The sequence below is a fragment of the Cotesia glomerata genome, linkage group LG9, assembly GCF_020080835.1.
Source record: "Cotesia glomerata isolate CgM1 linkage group LG9, MPM_Cglom_v2.3, whole genome shotgun sequence".
Lineage (NCBI taxonomy): Eukaryota > Metazoa > Arthropoda > Insecta > Hymenoptera > Braconidae > Cotesia > Cotesia glomerata.
The window spans coordinates 13,090,712-13,107,554 of NC_058166.1; the positions used below are offsets into that span (position 1 = coordinate 13,090,712).

Genomic DNA, 16,843 nt, shown 5'->3' on the forward strand with positions numbered 1-16,843 from the left:
TCGGGGTGACAAAAATATAAATATTACAGAACTTAATGTAGAAAATGTAAAAGCCACAATTTATAATTTAACATCGAAAATAAGTGATTAGTAGCTGTCACGATAGTAAATAACAACTCTCTCATCTTAAAAAATTACTGTTTCAAACAATAAAAATTGCTGTTTCAATATATAGTTTATACTATAAGGAGAAGGGTAAGGTCTCACACTCGGAAAATTTAACAATTGAAATAGTAAAAATTCTACTCTTAAGTAAGATGGATTACAGTTTCCTCTTGGAAACGATAGAATTGCGTACAAATACTTTCTATTTAACAATATTAACTACTTTCATAAAAATTCATTTTTTAAGGAATGGAAAATGAAAAAATTTAATTTAAAAAAAATAAAAAATTTTTCGATAGTCATTACATAAATTAAAAAGATGGAAATAAGAATTTTTTTGCCGATTTCTGTATTGAATTGTTATCGTTTAGTTATTAAAATTTTAAAAATCGGTGGTGCAAGAGCAAATCCATCCATTCCAGTCATCGAAGGTCGAGATTGTCCCGGAGCTAGTGCAAATTTAAATTTCTGAAGTAAGTATGCGATGAAAAGAAAATGGCTGTTCTTAGCCAACGTTTCTCCGATACATTTTCTTCTTCCTACCAAACAAAGATAAAAATCACCAAAATGAATAAATAATAAAAAATTAATTACCAGTGAATGAATGAAATAAATTAAAAACCTGATCCAAAAGGTATGACCCATGCATCAGGAATAAATTGCCCACTAGCATCAATAAATCTTTCTGGCCGAAATACTTCCGGATCGCCCCAATGATCAACGTCCTGGTGAACACTCATCAAGTTCGCGAGAATCGTATAATTTTTTTTAATAACATACCCATTTAATAGTGTGTCTTTCGTCGCTCGGTGAGGAATCGTCGTCGGGCCAATATTAGCAAGTCTCAAAACTTCTGCAAGTGTCGCATTTAAATATGGCAACCTGAAATTTAACAAAATAGCTATATTTTATTTTCTCTGACAAATATTATTTAAACTTTATCTTTCAATGAGTTATAAAATAACGACAGCTGATAATTGTGCTTTTATGGCACTTATTTATGACGCACAATTTTTTATGACAAGCATCGCAATTTGAAAGTACATTAATAAATATTTTTACGACTTAATTGAGTCATTATTTTACTATACAAAACAGTAATCAATTTTTGTCATTAAATTTTCAATGAATAGTTAAACAATTAATATTGAAAACATTTTTAAAATAAAAACTTACGAATTTCGGGAGCTCAATGAAGGTAAATTATCTTTACCGATTACTCTATCGAGTTCTTCTTGTACTTTATCTTGAACTTCTGGAACTAATGTCAAGTACCCGATAGTAAAGCCAATGCTGTTATTGGTAGTATCGACTCCAGCGGCAAAAAAATCTTTCAATAAGGCGATCAACTGCATTTCTACAAGTAATTCACTTGTTAAATTTTTTGCGTTAATTAAAAGTAACGATAAACGATCAATGGTCCAAAACAATTACCGTTGAAAGTTGAATCTGGATTCTTTCTGCGTGTTTCTATTTCTTCTAGATACGCGTCTATTAAATCCCGATTAATGCCTTCCTTCCTCGTTTTTTTATGCGACTTAACTTCTTCCTGAAAACAATAACAATTTTTTCTGTAATTTATCAAAAATCCATTAATATAATAAATAAATTATTGTTATTAATAATTAAAAATAATCTTACTGCAAAAAACGCCCACATTCGTAACAATCGATCATGAATAGCTTCATAACCCGACAATTTTGGAGCCAGAAGTCTTAAAAACGGCAAATAGTTCAACAGTCCTCCCGAAACATTCGACTCTTTTACAGAATCGTTCAACATCCTCAGAGTTTCCAGTAATTTTGGCTCGCACTTTCCAATATCATACCTTTAATTTATAAGAACAAATGAATGAAGAAATAATAGTTTTTTTTTTTTTTAGAATATAAAAATACATATAAATTTAAAATATACCTTGAACCACCAAACAATGACCAAAGACTATTAAGAACAGCCAGCGCAGTGAGTTCTTTTAAATTTTGAACAATTCCTCCGTGTTCTTGAGATACTTTTTCTATTATCTTTCCTAAATTTTCAGCATCTTCAAGAATAAGTTCTTCCATAGTTTGTCCTGCCCATCCAAAACTTTTCAAATTGATCAACGAAAACCTTCAACAATAAAAAAAATAATAGAACTAAATTTAGCAGACATCTGTCATTTTTTGGATTTTTACAAAAATTACTATAAAAAAACATTTTTTAAAAAAGTACATCAGTAAATTTTTGAAACTTTTACAAGTTGAATTTTTTAGAAAAAAATAGTTTATTATCATTTATTTATTTAAATAAATACATTTATTTATTTAATTGGTTAAATAACATCCTAGAAATCATTAAATGTCACTTAATTTAAGTGTCATTAAAAAGTACGTACTTTATAATACGCAATCTATTAGAAACTAAGAATACTCAAAGATTCTAACTGTAAATTCGTGGACTAAAATATGTTTAGTATCAATTAATTCTAGCAGATGGCGTGTGGTAAGAAAATTCTTTCCTACCTAGAAAGTTGAATTAAATATTTGATACTCACACACAACCATCGGCGGTACGAGACAACCTAGAGGCCAGCTGAGAAAATAACCCAGCAAGAGAGAAAAAAAAAATATTTGATAGTCCAAATTGAAAACCGATCGGAATTACTCTTAGAGTAATATCTGTTTCCAACAGCAAGTGCACTTTATTTGCTGTTGATGTTTTGACTAGCTTATCTATGAGTGATTCGATGCGCATCAAAGTATTTTCGTGATGAAAATATTATATTAAAAAAAAATTTTTACAAAACATGCATTAATTCTTTTTATTAGTTTAATTTTCAGTTTTCTCCAATTTTGATCAGTAAGTTTTTTGAAAAGAAATATTCTTTTCTTCTCCTGTAAAACTGAATAACTCTCATCAACTCTTAACAACTCTTTAGAAAAGTTCCAAATTGCAGGGAAAATTTGACTTTTCAAGAGTTTTTTCAGAGAATTATTTCCACAAGGATTCTTAAAAGAAGTTTTAATAACTCTTCTGGCAGAGTCCCAAATTTTGCAAAAAATCTGACTTTCTAAGTCGAATGAAGAGTTTTACCGACTTAGTAAGACTTTTTCGGACTTTTTAAGAAAATAAAAATCTTTATATAAATTTTTTCACAGTTATTTCAGAGAAATTTTTCCACAAGGTACTACAATTTTATCTAAAAATATTTAAAAACATAATGATATTGAAGTTAGCTAACAGCTGTAAATTTTTTGAATTTTTATAACAATAAATTAATCATAATGATAAGTAAAATGCTGTTAAAAATTTCCACTATTAATTTTTTTTTATTTTCACATGTGAAATTTTTTTATTAAATTTTTTTCATTATAATTTCATTGCTATAGCAATTTTATATATAAAATTAAAAAAAAATTTTTAGTGTCTATCAACTTCAGTGTCATGAAGTTAGCAGACAAATATCAATTTTTTTTACTTCTCATACCAAATCAATTACAATAATAAAAATGTTTTAAAAAATTTCTAATATCAATTTTTTTTTTATTTTCACTTGTGGAATTTTTTTTTTATTTTTTTCGTAATAATTTAATTGCTATAAAATTATAAGAAAATTTCTAATGTCTGTTAACTACAATGTTATAGGATACATAACCAACCTTCTCTGGTCAGCCCAAACTTTGCCGTCAGTAAACAAAATTCCGCGTTTTTCTCCCATAGTTCGGTGAGTAAAAATAAACCCATTAGGCCGTCCATCAAATTCCGACCTTCCCAGCATTTCCATGACAGCTTCGCGGCCAGAAACGACAATCATCGGATCAGCTAGACCCAGTCTCAGACCGACGACAGCGCCGTATTCTTTGGCCAACTCGCACCATGCTTTACTATGAGAACCTGTTCTTCTGACCAGCAGCTTCAAGTCGTAGATGTTGTTTAGAAACGGCAATCCTGGGGGTCCTGAAAGTATCTAACAACGATATTATTCCAAAGTTTTAAAAAGTAAATCTTAACTAATAATAAAATTATTTTACCTGGAGGAAATAATGAAGGGCGCGACCAGTCCACCAAAATTTTCCAGGTTATTATCACTGTGATGATTACTATTGTTAAGAGTATTAACCACATGATATATTTATATTAATTTTTCAGGATGATTTATCTTAGCGTGTAGAATCTAAACTGAAGCGTGTCGTGTAAAAACTAATTTATGCGATATGCGAAGACGAGAGATTTGCGGGAAGAAAAAGACAACCTTTCACTTAGGCTGCAGATTGCGATTTAATCACAGCTGTACTTGTGGTTGTCTTGCTATTTAGAAGAAAAAAAAAAATGAGTACTTGCTTTGAAATAATTTAACGCAATAAGTTTTATTTCCTTTGCCATCATGTGAAAGTTAGGTAATACTTAAGAATTTTTATTGATTTTTTCTTCTGATGAAGATAAAATTTATTGAAGAATTTTACTTTCAACTTCAAAAATTAAGATTTTATTTTTTTTATTTTCTAAATGAATTTTCGTTAAAATTATTTTGTAAAAAAAATTTCGTTAAAATTATAATTACATTCACATTCTTGGACTTTAGACTAGATTACATTTATTTACTTGAATTTCCAACTTTAAGTGGTCTAAAAAATAGAAATATTTGTCAAAAATCTTATTCTTTCAACAAATATCTAGGGAATGTGTCTAAAAAGGTCGAGTAAAATATTGAAACCGATCGGTCAAGCTTTTTTGTAGGAATTATGCTTACTGGCTTAAAACAGATCTTTTTGGGAAAAACGCGTTTTTCTACGCTTCATTTACAAATATGGATTTATCTTCAAGAATATTTGTCGGATCCATTTGAAATTTTTAGAGAATATACTCAAATATACATACACGGAGAGAAATTTATAGGAACCTTTCCAAAAATGATGGGAATGGTTCCTATAATAAAATGATCATTATAGGTATCAATCCTATGCTTATTATGGGAACCATACCTATAGTTTATTGGAAACATTCCTATACAATAATGGAATAGCTTCAATATATTATGGGAATGGTTCCTATAATATTATAGAAATGGTCCCTATATTAATAAAGGAATGGTTCCTATAATATTATAGGAATGGTTCCTATAATATTATGGGAATGACGCACATAACAATAGAAAAATGTTTATGTTCATAATAATGAAGCAATCACATCAAAAATATAAAGTAATTATTACATTTTTTTTTGCTCATAAATTTTTTTTGTAAATAAAAATTGATCTTTCATTAGAGTGAAAAAATTTCTTTTTCATAATTTTTATTCACGTGTGTACTTAATCTTAAATTGTTTATTCCAACTCAGTTATTATTGTGTTAGATAATATAAAAAATTAGGAAAACGGTTGACCCTGAAGGCCATCCCTGCAACTTCCCGCTAATTTCATACTTAGGCGCTTAAAATTGCACCAATGACGTTTTTGAGCTCTTCGAGCTCAAAAATACAATTTATGGGTTATTTTGAGCTCTCCGAGCTCAAAGAGATTGCTTTCCTATCCTTTAAAGCTCTTCGAGCTCAAAAGTCTGATAGAGATTTGATAAGACACTATTTTTTGAATTTTTAAACCACAATAACTTTTGAATGAATAAACCGATTTTTACGCAGTTAGAAGCATTCGACGCAGTTTTTCAAGCCTCACAAAGAATCTTAAATTTTGAATTGATCGTGCTAGGAATTTTGGAGTTATTCCGAAAAAACACTTTTTTCGGTTTTCTTTCGTTCACGATATCTCTCGAATGAATCAACCGATTTTGACCGGAATGGTGGCGATCGACGTGGTTTTTTTTGAGGTTAAGAGCTGATTAGTTTTTGGAATTGAACTATTAAGCCGTTTAAAAGTTATTCCAAAAAAACCACATTTGAAAAAATTTTTTTTTTTTTTCAGTTTTTTGAAGATTTCTCAAAATCTATTGATCTGAATCGGTCCAAATAGTTTTCAAAATCTAAGTTTGGTCAAGCTCTTTCGAATGGCACCAACCGCGATGAAATCGGTCAAGCCGTTCAAAAGTTATTAGCGGATCACATTATTTCACACACACACACACACACACACACACACACACACACACACACACACACACACACACACACACACACATACAGATGCTGTGAGAACCTAGCGGGGATAGTCAGGGAAGCTTCCTGTGACCTTCAAACGTCGAGATCTGATGAAAACTCGATTTTCGCAAAACGGGGTGAAAACAATAACTTCCCGATTTTTGAAAATCTTCGATTTTCGTAGCGGGAAGTTAAAAATATTGTAGCAATTCTAAAGTTTCTTTAATAAAAGGGATATTTTTTCACTATACTGTAACGGGTTGTTTTTACTTACCGCTCATTGGCCCCTTTATTAATCTAAATAAAAGCAATATAATAAATAAATGATTCTAAATTAACAAGGGTGCCACCAGGATTTTGTAACTCGGTTCCTGGAACCGGAAACCAGAGCTGAGCTTATAACCTACAGGGAGAGAAAGTGGAGGAAGGTGGTCTGAAAGAAATAAATTTTTATTTAACAAAAATGACCGGTATTTATTTAACAACAAAATAGAATAACAACTCGTGCCCTTGCACGTACACCACTCACAACTAACTTAACACTACCGCTTATAACTACCGGAGGATTTCGGGCTGAAACCGTCGCCTCAACTCAGTGCTAGTCCTCTACTCGGCAATTCATCAACAAGTAGAAAACGTCGCACCAAGACTCGATTACCCTACTCGGCAATTCATCAATAAGTAGGGGTCGTCCAAAAAATTCCTAATCCCACAGTACCCTCATACGGAGCGTCTATACTGCGGTTTCTAACTTACTACCGCTGTACCCCACTTGGCGTCTATACAACGGCTTCTAGGACTGTACGAGTTACTCTACTCGGCAATTCATCAACAAGCAGAGAACGCGTACACTCACACACACTTAACCCGCACGATCTTCACATACATAACCCACGCATCTTCACACACACCCTGACTCTACTTTACTTTTTACTTCTGACTTATAAAATTAAACTCCAAAAATTACAACATTAATTTTTATTAAAATTTATATTAATTTTTATTAATATTAAACTCAGGCTTCCTTCTTTGGACTGTTTTGGCTAGCGCTGTTACTGCATTGGTCACTGCACTACTTCTGACTTGTTGCCTCTACTCAACTGACCAAGAAACCCAAAATTTCCCCCACTTAATACTAGTCGGGTCCCGAAGACCGAGACGCGCCAGTGCTGCGTCGACTAATTAACGCACGAGTGCGGGTTTACCGTCACAGGGTAATTTACCCTGTTACACTTCTCCCCGCCAGACCAGCACTGGTGGTCTCGATCTTCAGCTCCCTTCAGGGGACACATGAAATAAAATTATACAAGGATTTATCAAAATTATAAAAAGATGTTTTATTGGCGGACTACAAGTCTCCATCGTAGTCCAATTCCAGGACGTCGTCGTCGCTGTCCTCTCCGTCACCGATACCAGAGTCTTCGGAGACAGGCGGTGCACTGCCCCCGAAGTACTCCATTGCCGCCCAATTAGGCCCTCTCAGTTCCCCCTTCTTCCTCTTCTTCTTCTTCTTCGTCCTCCGGCGGACGGGAACATTGGTTGGAACTGGCTCTGGTATCTCCTCAGCACGAGGGATGCCAGTCTCCTGTACTCCCGTCTTGGCAGCCCGCTCCAGTGCCTCCTTGTAGGCGGCGAAGGCTGGTGTCAAATGAGGTGGACACTCAGGAAGCTTAAACGTGGATGTTGAGGCTACCTGAGTGTTAGCAGCATGTTGGCTCTTAGTGGGGAGCGCTGCAGCCTTCTCCACCTCCATAGGCGTGGACTCGGCCGTTGCCGCAGGTGTTGTGCGGGCTGGAGCGGTTACAGGAAGGACAGAGCTTCTCCTGGGCTTCGTTGCTGGTGGTTGAGATCTCGTGAAGACCCTGGTCTTCACGTACGTTGCCGGTGGTCGACGAGGTATGGCCCCCTTGGACACGTCAGGGACGTGCCCGGGTATATTACCACTACCTCCGATCTCTGTTATAGGTTGCACCGGTGTGTCTGGCCTCCACGAAGGTCCTGGCACTGGTGAAGGTGGTCTTGGCGTAGCTAGAGGTGGACCGAGACCTGGAGAAGACACAGGTGGTGGTGTCTTCAACGACGTGAGTCGAATGGAGACCCGGACTGGCGTAGGAGACATCTCCGACCCCATCTCCGTTCGAGCAGCCCAGACTCAAAACGTCATGAGTTCCAAAGGCCTAGGTTTCTTGTGCTGTTTCTTCTCAACCTCCGTAGTGGCTCTCCTCCAGGCTTTCCATAGGGTGTTCTTGGGTGTCCCCGGGTTTCCCAGCAACAGGTTGAACTTCGCTCTGCGTCTGTTCAACCTGGACTGGTTCTCGTTGAGCCCGCACCATATGGAGCCCTCTGAGTAAACCTTGCGGCCCCTCCCACAGCTCCGATTGGCTCTCTTCGGTCTCGCTCGGCCCGAAGCCGAGCGTTTTCCATTGTCAGTTTCCTTTGGCTTATCACCAGTTCCAAGAGCCCCCAATCGGTCAAGGACCGAGGGTCTGGTCGCTGGCGTCGTCGAAACCCGTACATCAGCCACAACAACATCCGCTCGGCGTGAAGCCGATGGAACACTGTCTGCTCTGACCGACGTACTGGCCACGAGGTGTTAAAGCCGCTTCTGGTTGTCGCTGGCCCTCTCTCCGGGCCTTGACCTTTTTTAAAATTCTACACATCACTCTGAAAATATTTTTAAATTAGTTCAAGTATTCACAGCTATTAATTTTTTTTTAATTTTCTCTCTTAATTTTATTAGTTTTTTTTTTTTTTTTTTTTTTTTTTTTTTAGAGTGATAATTATTAACTTAGTTAATTTTTATTAGCTAATCGATCACTGCGTCGCGGCAGCTTTAAGTCGGGTATATAATGTTGGCCTAACAATTTTCCGCGCTCATTTTTTAATTCTACGACTAACGGACTTATTATCTTAGCAATAAACGCAGGCCCTAAATATTTAACCCCAAGACTCGCGCTGTAACTGGCCGCTTTATTACTCAGTTTTCGATTAGGATAATAAACCTTGTCACCAACAGAGACCTCCGGGATCTTTAAATCCATCCCGTGGTACTTCTCCTGTCGCTCATTTTCTTTTCTCATGACAGACTCGATTTTGTGTCTGAGCTCATCAAGACGCTGTACCCTTTTGGCCCACTCTGGGTTTTTGAACTCAAGATCATCTAACTCCAAGTGAGTTGTCTGACCCGCTTGACGCGGTTCTTGGCCATGAAATAAATAATACGGTGACAGTTTTAGGGAGGAGTAGAAGGCACTATTATAAGCCAGTTGAAACTCGCCCAGGTGCTCATTCCACTCTCTCTGGTCTTTATTGATGAAAGCTCTTATCATTGGTTTCAAGGTACGATTGATGCGTTCTACTGGATTAGCCTAAGGGTGTGAAACGGCTATTGGAGAAAACTTCACTCCGACTTCACGTAAGTAGTCCCGTACTAGAGTGTTAATGAATTCTTTACCGTTATCTGTGACCAGGAACAGTGGGTATCCCCAAAGCGTGAATGCCCATCTAAAACACTGTAGTACAAAGCTACCCGTGTGTTGTCGTAACGGAAAGAATGCCGAAAACCGGGTATAGAGGTCTTGGGCAACCAAAATGTAACAGTTTCCCCGTTTTGATCTTGTAAAGGGACCTGTGACATCAGCTGCCACGACCGCCCAAGGTTTAATCGGTTGTCTCGTTTGAAGTAGAGCTTTCGAGGAGGTTTGCTTATATTTGACCTGTTTACAAGTATCACAGGCTTGTACGAAGTCTTCAACATCTTTCGACATGCCTGGCCAGTAAAACTTGATTTTAATGCGTTCGTACATTTTATCACGACCGAGATGACCAGCATCTGGTTCCTCGTGATTTCTTTTTAGTGTTTCTGGTATTTCGTGGTCTCTTAGTACCTTTTTCCACTCATCCTCGTCACCCAGGATCTCCTTAAGGGGATCGGGTCTTCTATAATAAAGATGATCCTCCAAAATTTTCCAGTCCGGAAAATTCTCTGGATGCTTTCTGACGTTATTGAATTTAACGTCATACCAGTTTGATGTTTGAATGCGGACAAATCTAGCAGTTTGTAATCTGTCCTTTATTTCCATCCAATCCTCTGGAGAATCATCCTCATATAGCCGAGAAAGAGCGTCTGGGCCCTCGTTTGTCGTACCTCTTTGATGCTTGATAGTAACTTGGTGAGAAAATAGCTCAACTGCCCATCTCGCCAGGCGTCCGTTTGGTTCTTTCAGTGAGCGCAGCCACAAAAGAGAAGCGTGATCTGTGACCACCGTAAACGGAGCACCTTCGAGATAGCATCTCAGCTTCCTCGCCGCCCAGACTACAGCTAAGCACTCCTTTTCTGTAGTTCTAGGATGTGAATTATGTGTTGGTGTTTGTTGGTTAGTATTTTGAGCTGCAGGCTGTTGTCTCGGATAAAACCCTCTACGGACATATTGTCTGTTTGTAGAAAACTGGTTGCTGGCACGTCTGAATACTCCGTAGCGATTGTCGTACTCTCCTGAGTTCAATTGCATAGCATTGAATTCAGGAAGTTCGACGTATTCCTCCAGGATTTCCATCTCTTCAATTGGCTGTTGAATCGCCCCAAAGCGAGGTTTCTCCGGGTTCTTAGGTTGATTCACAGTCTGTGTTTTGCTGCTCGTATTTTTTGTACACCTGGCTGCCTCGTGTAGCACATTTAGAAGGTCCTCATACGTTGAGACTTGTCTCGCAAATACCATAATTCTCAGCTCGTCTGTTAGGTTGTTTCTAATGCAATTTACCTGCTCTTGGATTTGTGGAGGGATTTCCATTGCTCGATACTTCTGCTGGACATTGAGTACGAATTCTGTGGGACTATCCTCAGGTTTCATCCTCATCTGACTAATGTCCAGAATCATTTGATGGTCAGTCGTAGCACTCCCAAAAGTCTTTAGAAATTCCCTCTTGAACTGGGCGCCCAATAATAATAGTTACAAATTAAAACTCGGTAAAAATTAACACCTTGCAATAGAAATTTTTCTACGCAGTAAAGTCGAAAAGTTACTCGAACAAAATTTTACACGACGCTACCGAGGTTAGTGATGTCAGCGCCTTTGTCTAGTTCGGAAAATTTTTTTTGGCATTGTCTTCGCGCGCTTGGTAACAACGCGTTAGTAAAGCATTCTTCACTTATTATAAAATTTAATCCGCTTACTAAAATTTTTCTTTTTCTTATTCAGGGTCACCTCGAAGTCTGTGTTGTAGCCAAGACATATTTTGGTCCATACCTTCTATGATACTGTTCATTCGGTCTGCGACTTCTCCAAAATGCAACGAGGAATCCGAGGAACCCGCTGGAGTTGGTGTAATTGTGTTCCTCGTAAATATATCACTGAATCTGGATGTGCGAGCAATAACAGGAGCAAATGCCGTACCACTAGTACCAGGAGTTGTGCTGATGGATACTTGTCGATTGTTTTGGACCGGCTGTGTGTTTCCTGCGGATCTTTGTTGATTGAGACTCGTGATTAACTGTGTTGACTCCCGAAGGTACAGGCATTACGCTTGACCTGGGTATTTGAGTCAATCCCGCAGAATCTTATTGGTTGAGACCCAGGTGTAATTGAGTCGACTCCCCCGAAGGTACAGGCATTACGCTTGACCTGGGTATACGAGTACGCTCCCCCAAGGGTCTTTGTTGGTTGGTTCCGGGGTTCACTGTGGTCAATGGTGACATTGTACCACGGCCTCTTCCGAAAGAAACTCGACGAGAGTCAGCTTCTGGCTCTTCAACGAGTCCTTGAGACCTGGTTCTCACTCCAGTCGGTGGTATCATTTTATCAAAATGTAAATTTAATTCTTTATCCGAAAAAATATTGGCAATAAAATTTAACCCGCAATTAAATTAAAAGTATTAATTGGTTGAATAATTAAATAAATTATAAATAAACTCTTGAATTCAAATAAATTTGTTGAATAACACAAATTTACAAAATAATGTTCTAAATTAAAAATAAAATACCAAAATAAATTTTCAAAAAGAAATAAAGATTAAATTCAAGTTCCAAAAATAATTTAGAATAATTTTTAAAATAGTTTCAAAATAAATCCGAAATAATTGCCAAAATGATTTTGTAAATTTATTCCTCAAAATAATTCTTGAGAATAAATTTTAAAATAAAAATTCCAAAATAATTTGAATTTAATAACTTATCTTAAAAAAATTTTATTTCGGAAATTCATTTTGGTGAAAATTTTATTTTGAAATTGAATTATTTTCAGAAAGCCCCACGTTGGGCGCCAGTATAACGGGTTGTTTTTACTTACCGCTCATTGGCCCCTTTATTAATCTAAATAAAAGCAATATAATAAATAAATGATTCTAAATTAACAACGGCGTCACCAGGATTTTGTAACTCGGTTCCTGGAACCGGAAACCAGAGCTGAGCTTATAACCTACAGGGAGAGAAAGTGGAGGAAGGTGGTCTGAAAGAAATAAATTTTTATTTAACAAAAATGACCGGTATTTATTTAACAACAAAATAGAATAACAACTCGTGCCCTTGCACGTACACCACTCACTTACAACTAACTTAACACTACCGCTTATAACTACCGGAGGATTTCGGGCTAAAACCGTCGCCTCAACTCAGTGCTAGTCCTCTACTCGGCAATTCATCAACAAGTAGAAAACGTCGCACCAAGACTCGATTACCCTACTCGGCAATTCATCAACAAGTAGGGGTCGTCCAAAAAATTCCTAATCCCACAGTACCCTCATACGGAGCGTCTATACTGCGGTTTCTAACTTACTACCACTGTGCCCCACTTGACGTCTATACAACGGCTTCTAGGACTGTACGAGTTACTCTACTCGGCAATTCACCAACAAGCAGAGAACGCGTACACTCACACACACTTAACCCGCACGATCTTCATATACATAACCCACGCATCTTCACACACACCCTGACTCTACTTTACTTTTTACTTCTGACTTATAAAATTAAACTCCAAAAATGACAACATTAATTTTTACTACTAATTTTCAGTCATTAGCACGCAATTAAATTATGAATTATTTGCACAATTAATAAAACAATTTCTCGATAACTCCGTATTAAAATCGACGCCTAAACTTATTTCGAAATTATCACGAGTTTAATACTCAGCACATTAAATTAATTCTAAGAATATTCTTTATAAAATTAAACTTTCTCGGACGTAATCCACACTGACAAATAGTTTTACAAAGAATTTTATCGGAATGATGATATTAAGTTATTGACAAATTTTTCAGAACGTTCGACGCATAATTTAATGCAATTTTTGCTCGAAATTTAATTATTGATTGTATAAAATATTATAAAATTCCATCCATTGATTTAGCTAATGATAAATTCCCGAAATTAATATCCACGTAATTAATTAAATTCTAAGGAATTTTTCCAAGATGATGAAATTACAGTTCTTAATTAATTTTCATCAAAATGACCCGTGTAATTTTTGACTAGATAATTGTTATTATTGTTATTGTTGACTGGATAATTAATTAACAATAATTTATCTCGAGGTAAAATATAACTTCCAAAAATTATTCACGGGTAATTCAATTTCGAATTGCGTCGCAATTTCTCAATAATTAATTTTCCAGTAATAAAATAGTTCCCAAAATTATTACAATATAAATATAAATAATTTTCAATAATAAATTATATTAATAAATGATAATTCAATTGTATAAATTGTAATAATGGTCCAGTTGTTAATTTCACAATTTACTGCGTACTAAAATTCACAAGGAATTTGCGCGCCAAAAATGGACGCCGGCGTTCGTAACTGCGTAGCACGTTTTGACCTCGGGTACCAAATACTATGTCGTGTCGACTGGGACCTTCTCGATGTTCAGAATTTAATTAATATAAAATAGATTTATTTTAACCAATCTAAGATGTTAATAATTATTAACCAGCTGTATTAATAAAATTAATTATTCATGACTTGCAAACCCAAGAGGCCTAGAACATTTCTCGGGTATAAGATCCTCAGGAGGAATGCTCACAATGCTAGCGAATCAAATTAATTAAAATAATTAATTATTTTTGACAAATTATTATAAACAATTGAATTATCAAAAAAATTAATTTATAATGAGAAGTAGTAAAATTGATGAGCCGGGTATATGACCCCCTTGGCTCATCAAAGGAATCAAAGTCTCAATACCTGTGTAATTTTTGTGCTTTGGAAACTCAGGCTTCCTTCTTTGGACTGTTTTGGCTAGCGATGTTACTGCATTGGTCACGCAAAGACTATTTCATGATTGGAAATGATTTGACATGATTAAAAATTTTTAATCCTAACTGAATCATTTTAAATCATAAGAGGTGACAGAAATTCACAGAGTATTTCATGATTGGAAATGATATGGTATGATTAAAAATTTTTAATCTTAACTGAATCATTTTAAATCATAAGAGGTGACAGAAATTCACAGAGTATTTCATGATTGGAAATGATATGGTATGATTAAAAAATTTTAATCCTAACTGAATCATTTTAAATCATAAGAGGTGACAGAAATTCAAGGAGTATTTCATGATTGGAAATGATTTGAGATGATTAAAAATTTTTAATCCTAACTGAATCATTTTAAATCATAAGAGGTGACAGAAATTCAAAGACTATTTCATGATTGGAAATGATTTGACATGATTAAAAATTTTTAATCCTAACTGAATCATTTTAAATCATAAGAGGTGACAGAAATTCACAGAGTATTTCATGATTGGAAATGATATGGTATGATTAAAAATTTTTAATCCTAATTGAATCATTTTAAATCATAAGAGGTGACAGAAATTCAAGGAGTATTTCATGATTAGAAATGATTTGAGATGATTAAAAATTTTTAATTATTATTAATCATTTTATATTCTGTCAATTTCTCAGTATTTGAAATGATTTATAATGATTAATTGTGAAATTTTAAGAATGATTTACATGATTTGGTATGATTAAAAATGATTAAAAAATTAATCATTTCAAATCATTTTGTTTAATCAGGGACTGCACTACTTCTGACTTGTTGCCTCTACTCAACTGACCAAGAAACCCAAAATTTCCCCCACTTAATACTAGTCGGGTCCCGAAGACCGAGATTCGTCAGTGCTGCGTCGACTAATTAACGCACGAGTGCGGGTTTACCGTCACAGGGTAATTTACCCTGTTACGATACAATTAGAGGAGCAAAGTAGATATGGAAATTCATTGTTTATTTTTACAATTTCATTTTATTTTTAAAACAAATTATTTATTTACAATACATACGTTGAATATTTATTAAATTCACCTTTTGGGTATGTAACTTTTATTATCGCAATTTCCTTCATTATATATCCATTCGTTGATTTTCCATACTAAATTGTCCTCGGGACTTATAAAATCTTCGCTTACCTAAATTATTTCTTACAAAATAATAATCGTCATTTCTTTCATTTTATATCCATTCATCGCTTTCCTATACTAAATCTTGTTCGGAACTTAGAATAATTTTCTCAGTCTTTTAATTTCTTTTGCAATTAATTCGCTCGGCTTCGTAATAATTTCTCACACGCTTAATTTCTTAATTTTAATCATACCTTCGGTAACAATAATATAAAATTATTAACTAAATAAATACAATAATTAAATAATAATCGCCGTACTAATAACAATAATTGTTTCTATTAATTTTTAAGTAATTAATAAAAAATAAACTAAAATACTCAAATACAAAAAGTAAAATTTGGGTCATAGTCTTTTGCAGTTTTATGAATGTTTGAGGGGACTATGGGCCAAATTTATTGCAGAATCAGATCAAGCAGATTAAATTACATGAAAATCTTCGTCAATCCGGGTCCACAAAATTTTCTGTAACAAGATAATCCCAATTTTTCACGATTTTTGCAATTTTTAAGGATATTTTACAATTTTTTTAGATTTAAAACGGTTTATGATTAAAGTACAATCGAAATTAGTATTTAACAGATCAAAATACATGAAAATTATGCTTGCCTTAGATCTCAAAAATTTTTTTCTTGCCATAAAATCGAATTTTCGCTATTTTTTGGGGTTTTTTTGCAATTTATTCGAAATTGAAGGCTGGACGGCCTAAATTGACTTGAAATTCGTGTTCAGCGGGTCGAAAAACATGCCCGTAGATAGGTGGCGCCCGGTGTACAGACAACTTTTTTTTTTGTGTGCCGGTGGCACACAAATTAATTATAATTATAGTAACATTTCCCAAAAATTATGGGTATAATGCCCATAATTTAAGTAATCGCTTCTAAAATAGTATAGGAAAACATTTCATTAAAATTATAGGAATGATTTCCATATTTTTCTCTCCGTGTACATTTCAAAAATGCAAAACAATCAATTTTTTGCAAATTACAACTACACAGTGAAAAATTTTGCGTCAAAAAATTTTTCGCTAAATATTTAACAATTTTTTGTGTTAACTTAAGAGAAGTAATACAAAAAAGTTTTTAATTTACACATCAAAGTGTTAAATATTTAACTCAACAATATATCTATAGGTACAACAAGAATATAAGAGCGAAGAAAAATTTTTGTAAAGAAAGTTTTAGATGAAAAGTTTGAATCCATATTTTGAGAAAAATATTGAAGATCCAGAAAAATTGTAAAGGATTTTATCGAAGAAAATACAATT

The 16,843-nt window shown here is 34.8% G+C and overlaps 2 protein-coding genes across 3 annotated transcripts; both read right to left on the minus strand.

The window, feature by feature from the left end:
* Positions 1-442: 442 nt before the first annotated feature.
* LOC123271251 (methyl farnesoate epoxidase-like) lies at positions 443-4,413 on the minus strand. Of its 2 annotated transcripts, none has more exons than XM_044737522.1 (8): positions 4,116-4,413; positions 3,744-4,041; positions 2,020-2,214; positions 1,747-1,933; positions 1,540-1,654; positions 1,282-1,462; positions 728-987; positions 443-644 (listed from the first exon to the last, which is right to left on the minus strand). In XM_044737522.1, the coding sequence occupies exons 1-8, from the start codon at positions 4,207-4,209 to the stop codon at positions 466-468; spliced, it is 1,509 nt and encodes a 502-aa protein (XP_044593457.1). In that variant the 5' UTR covers positions 4,210-4,413; the 3' UTR covers positions 443-465. The 2 variants fall into 2 exon arrangements, with proteins under 2 accessions (XP_044593457.1, XP_044593458.1); XM_044737523.1 differs by having other exon boundaries at positions 3,744-4,051; positions 4,116-4,250.
* A 3,109-nt stretch (positions 4,414-7,522) lies between these two features.
* On the minus strand, positions 7,523-8,305 carry LOC123272258 (mucin-2-like). Its single transcript, XM_044738955.1, has one exon. It carries the CDS (start codon positions 8,303-8,305, stop codon positions 7,523-7,525), a length of 783 nt encoding a protein of 260 aa, XP_044594890.1.
* Between the last annotated feature and the right edge of the window lie 8,538 nt (positions 8,306-16,843).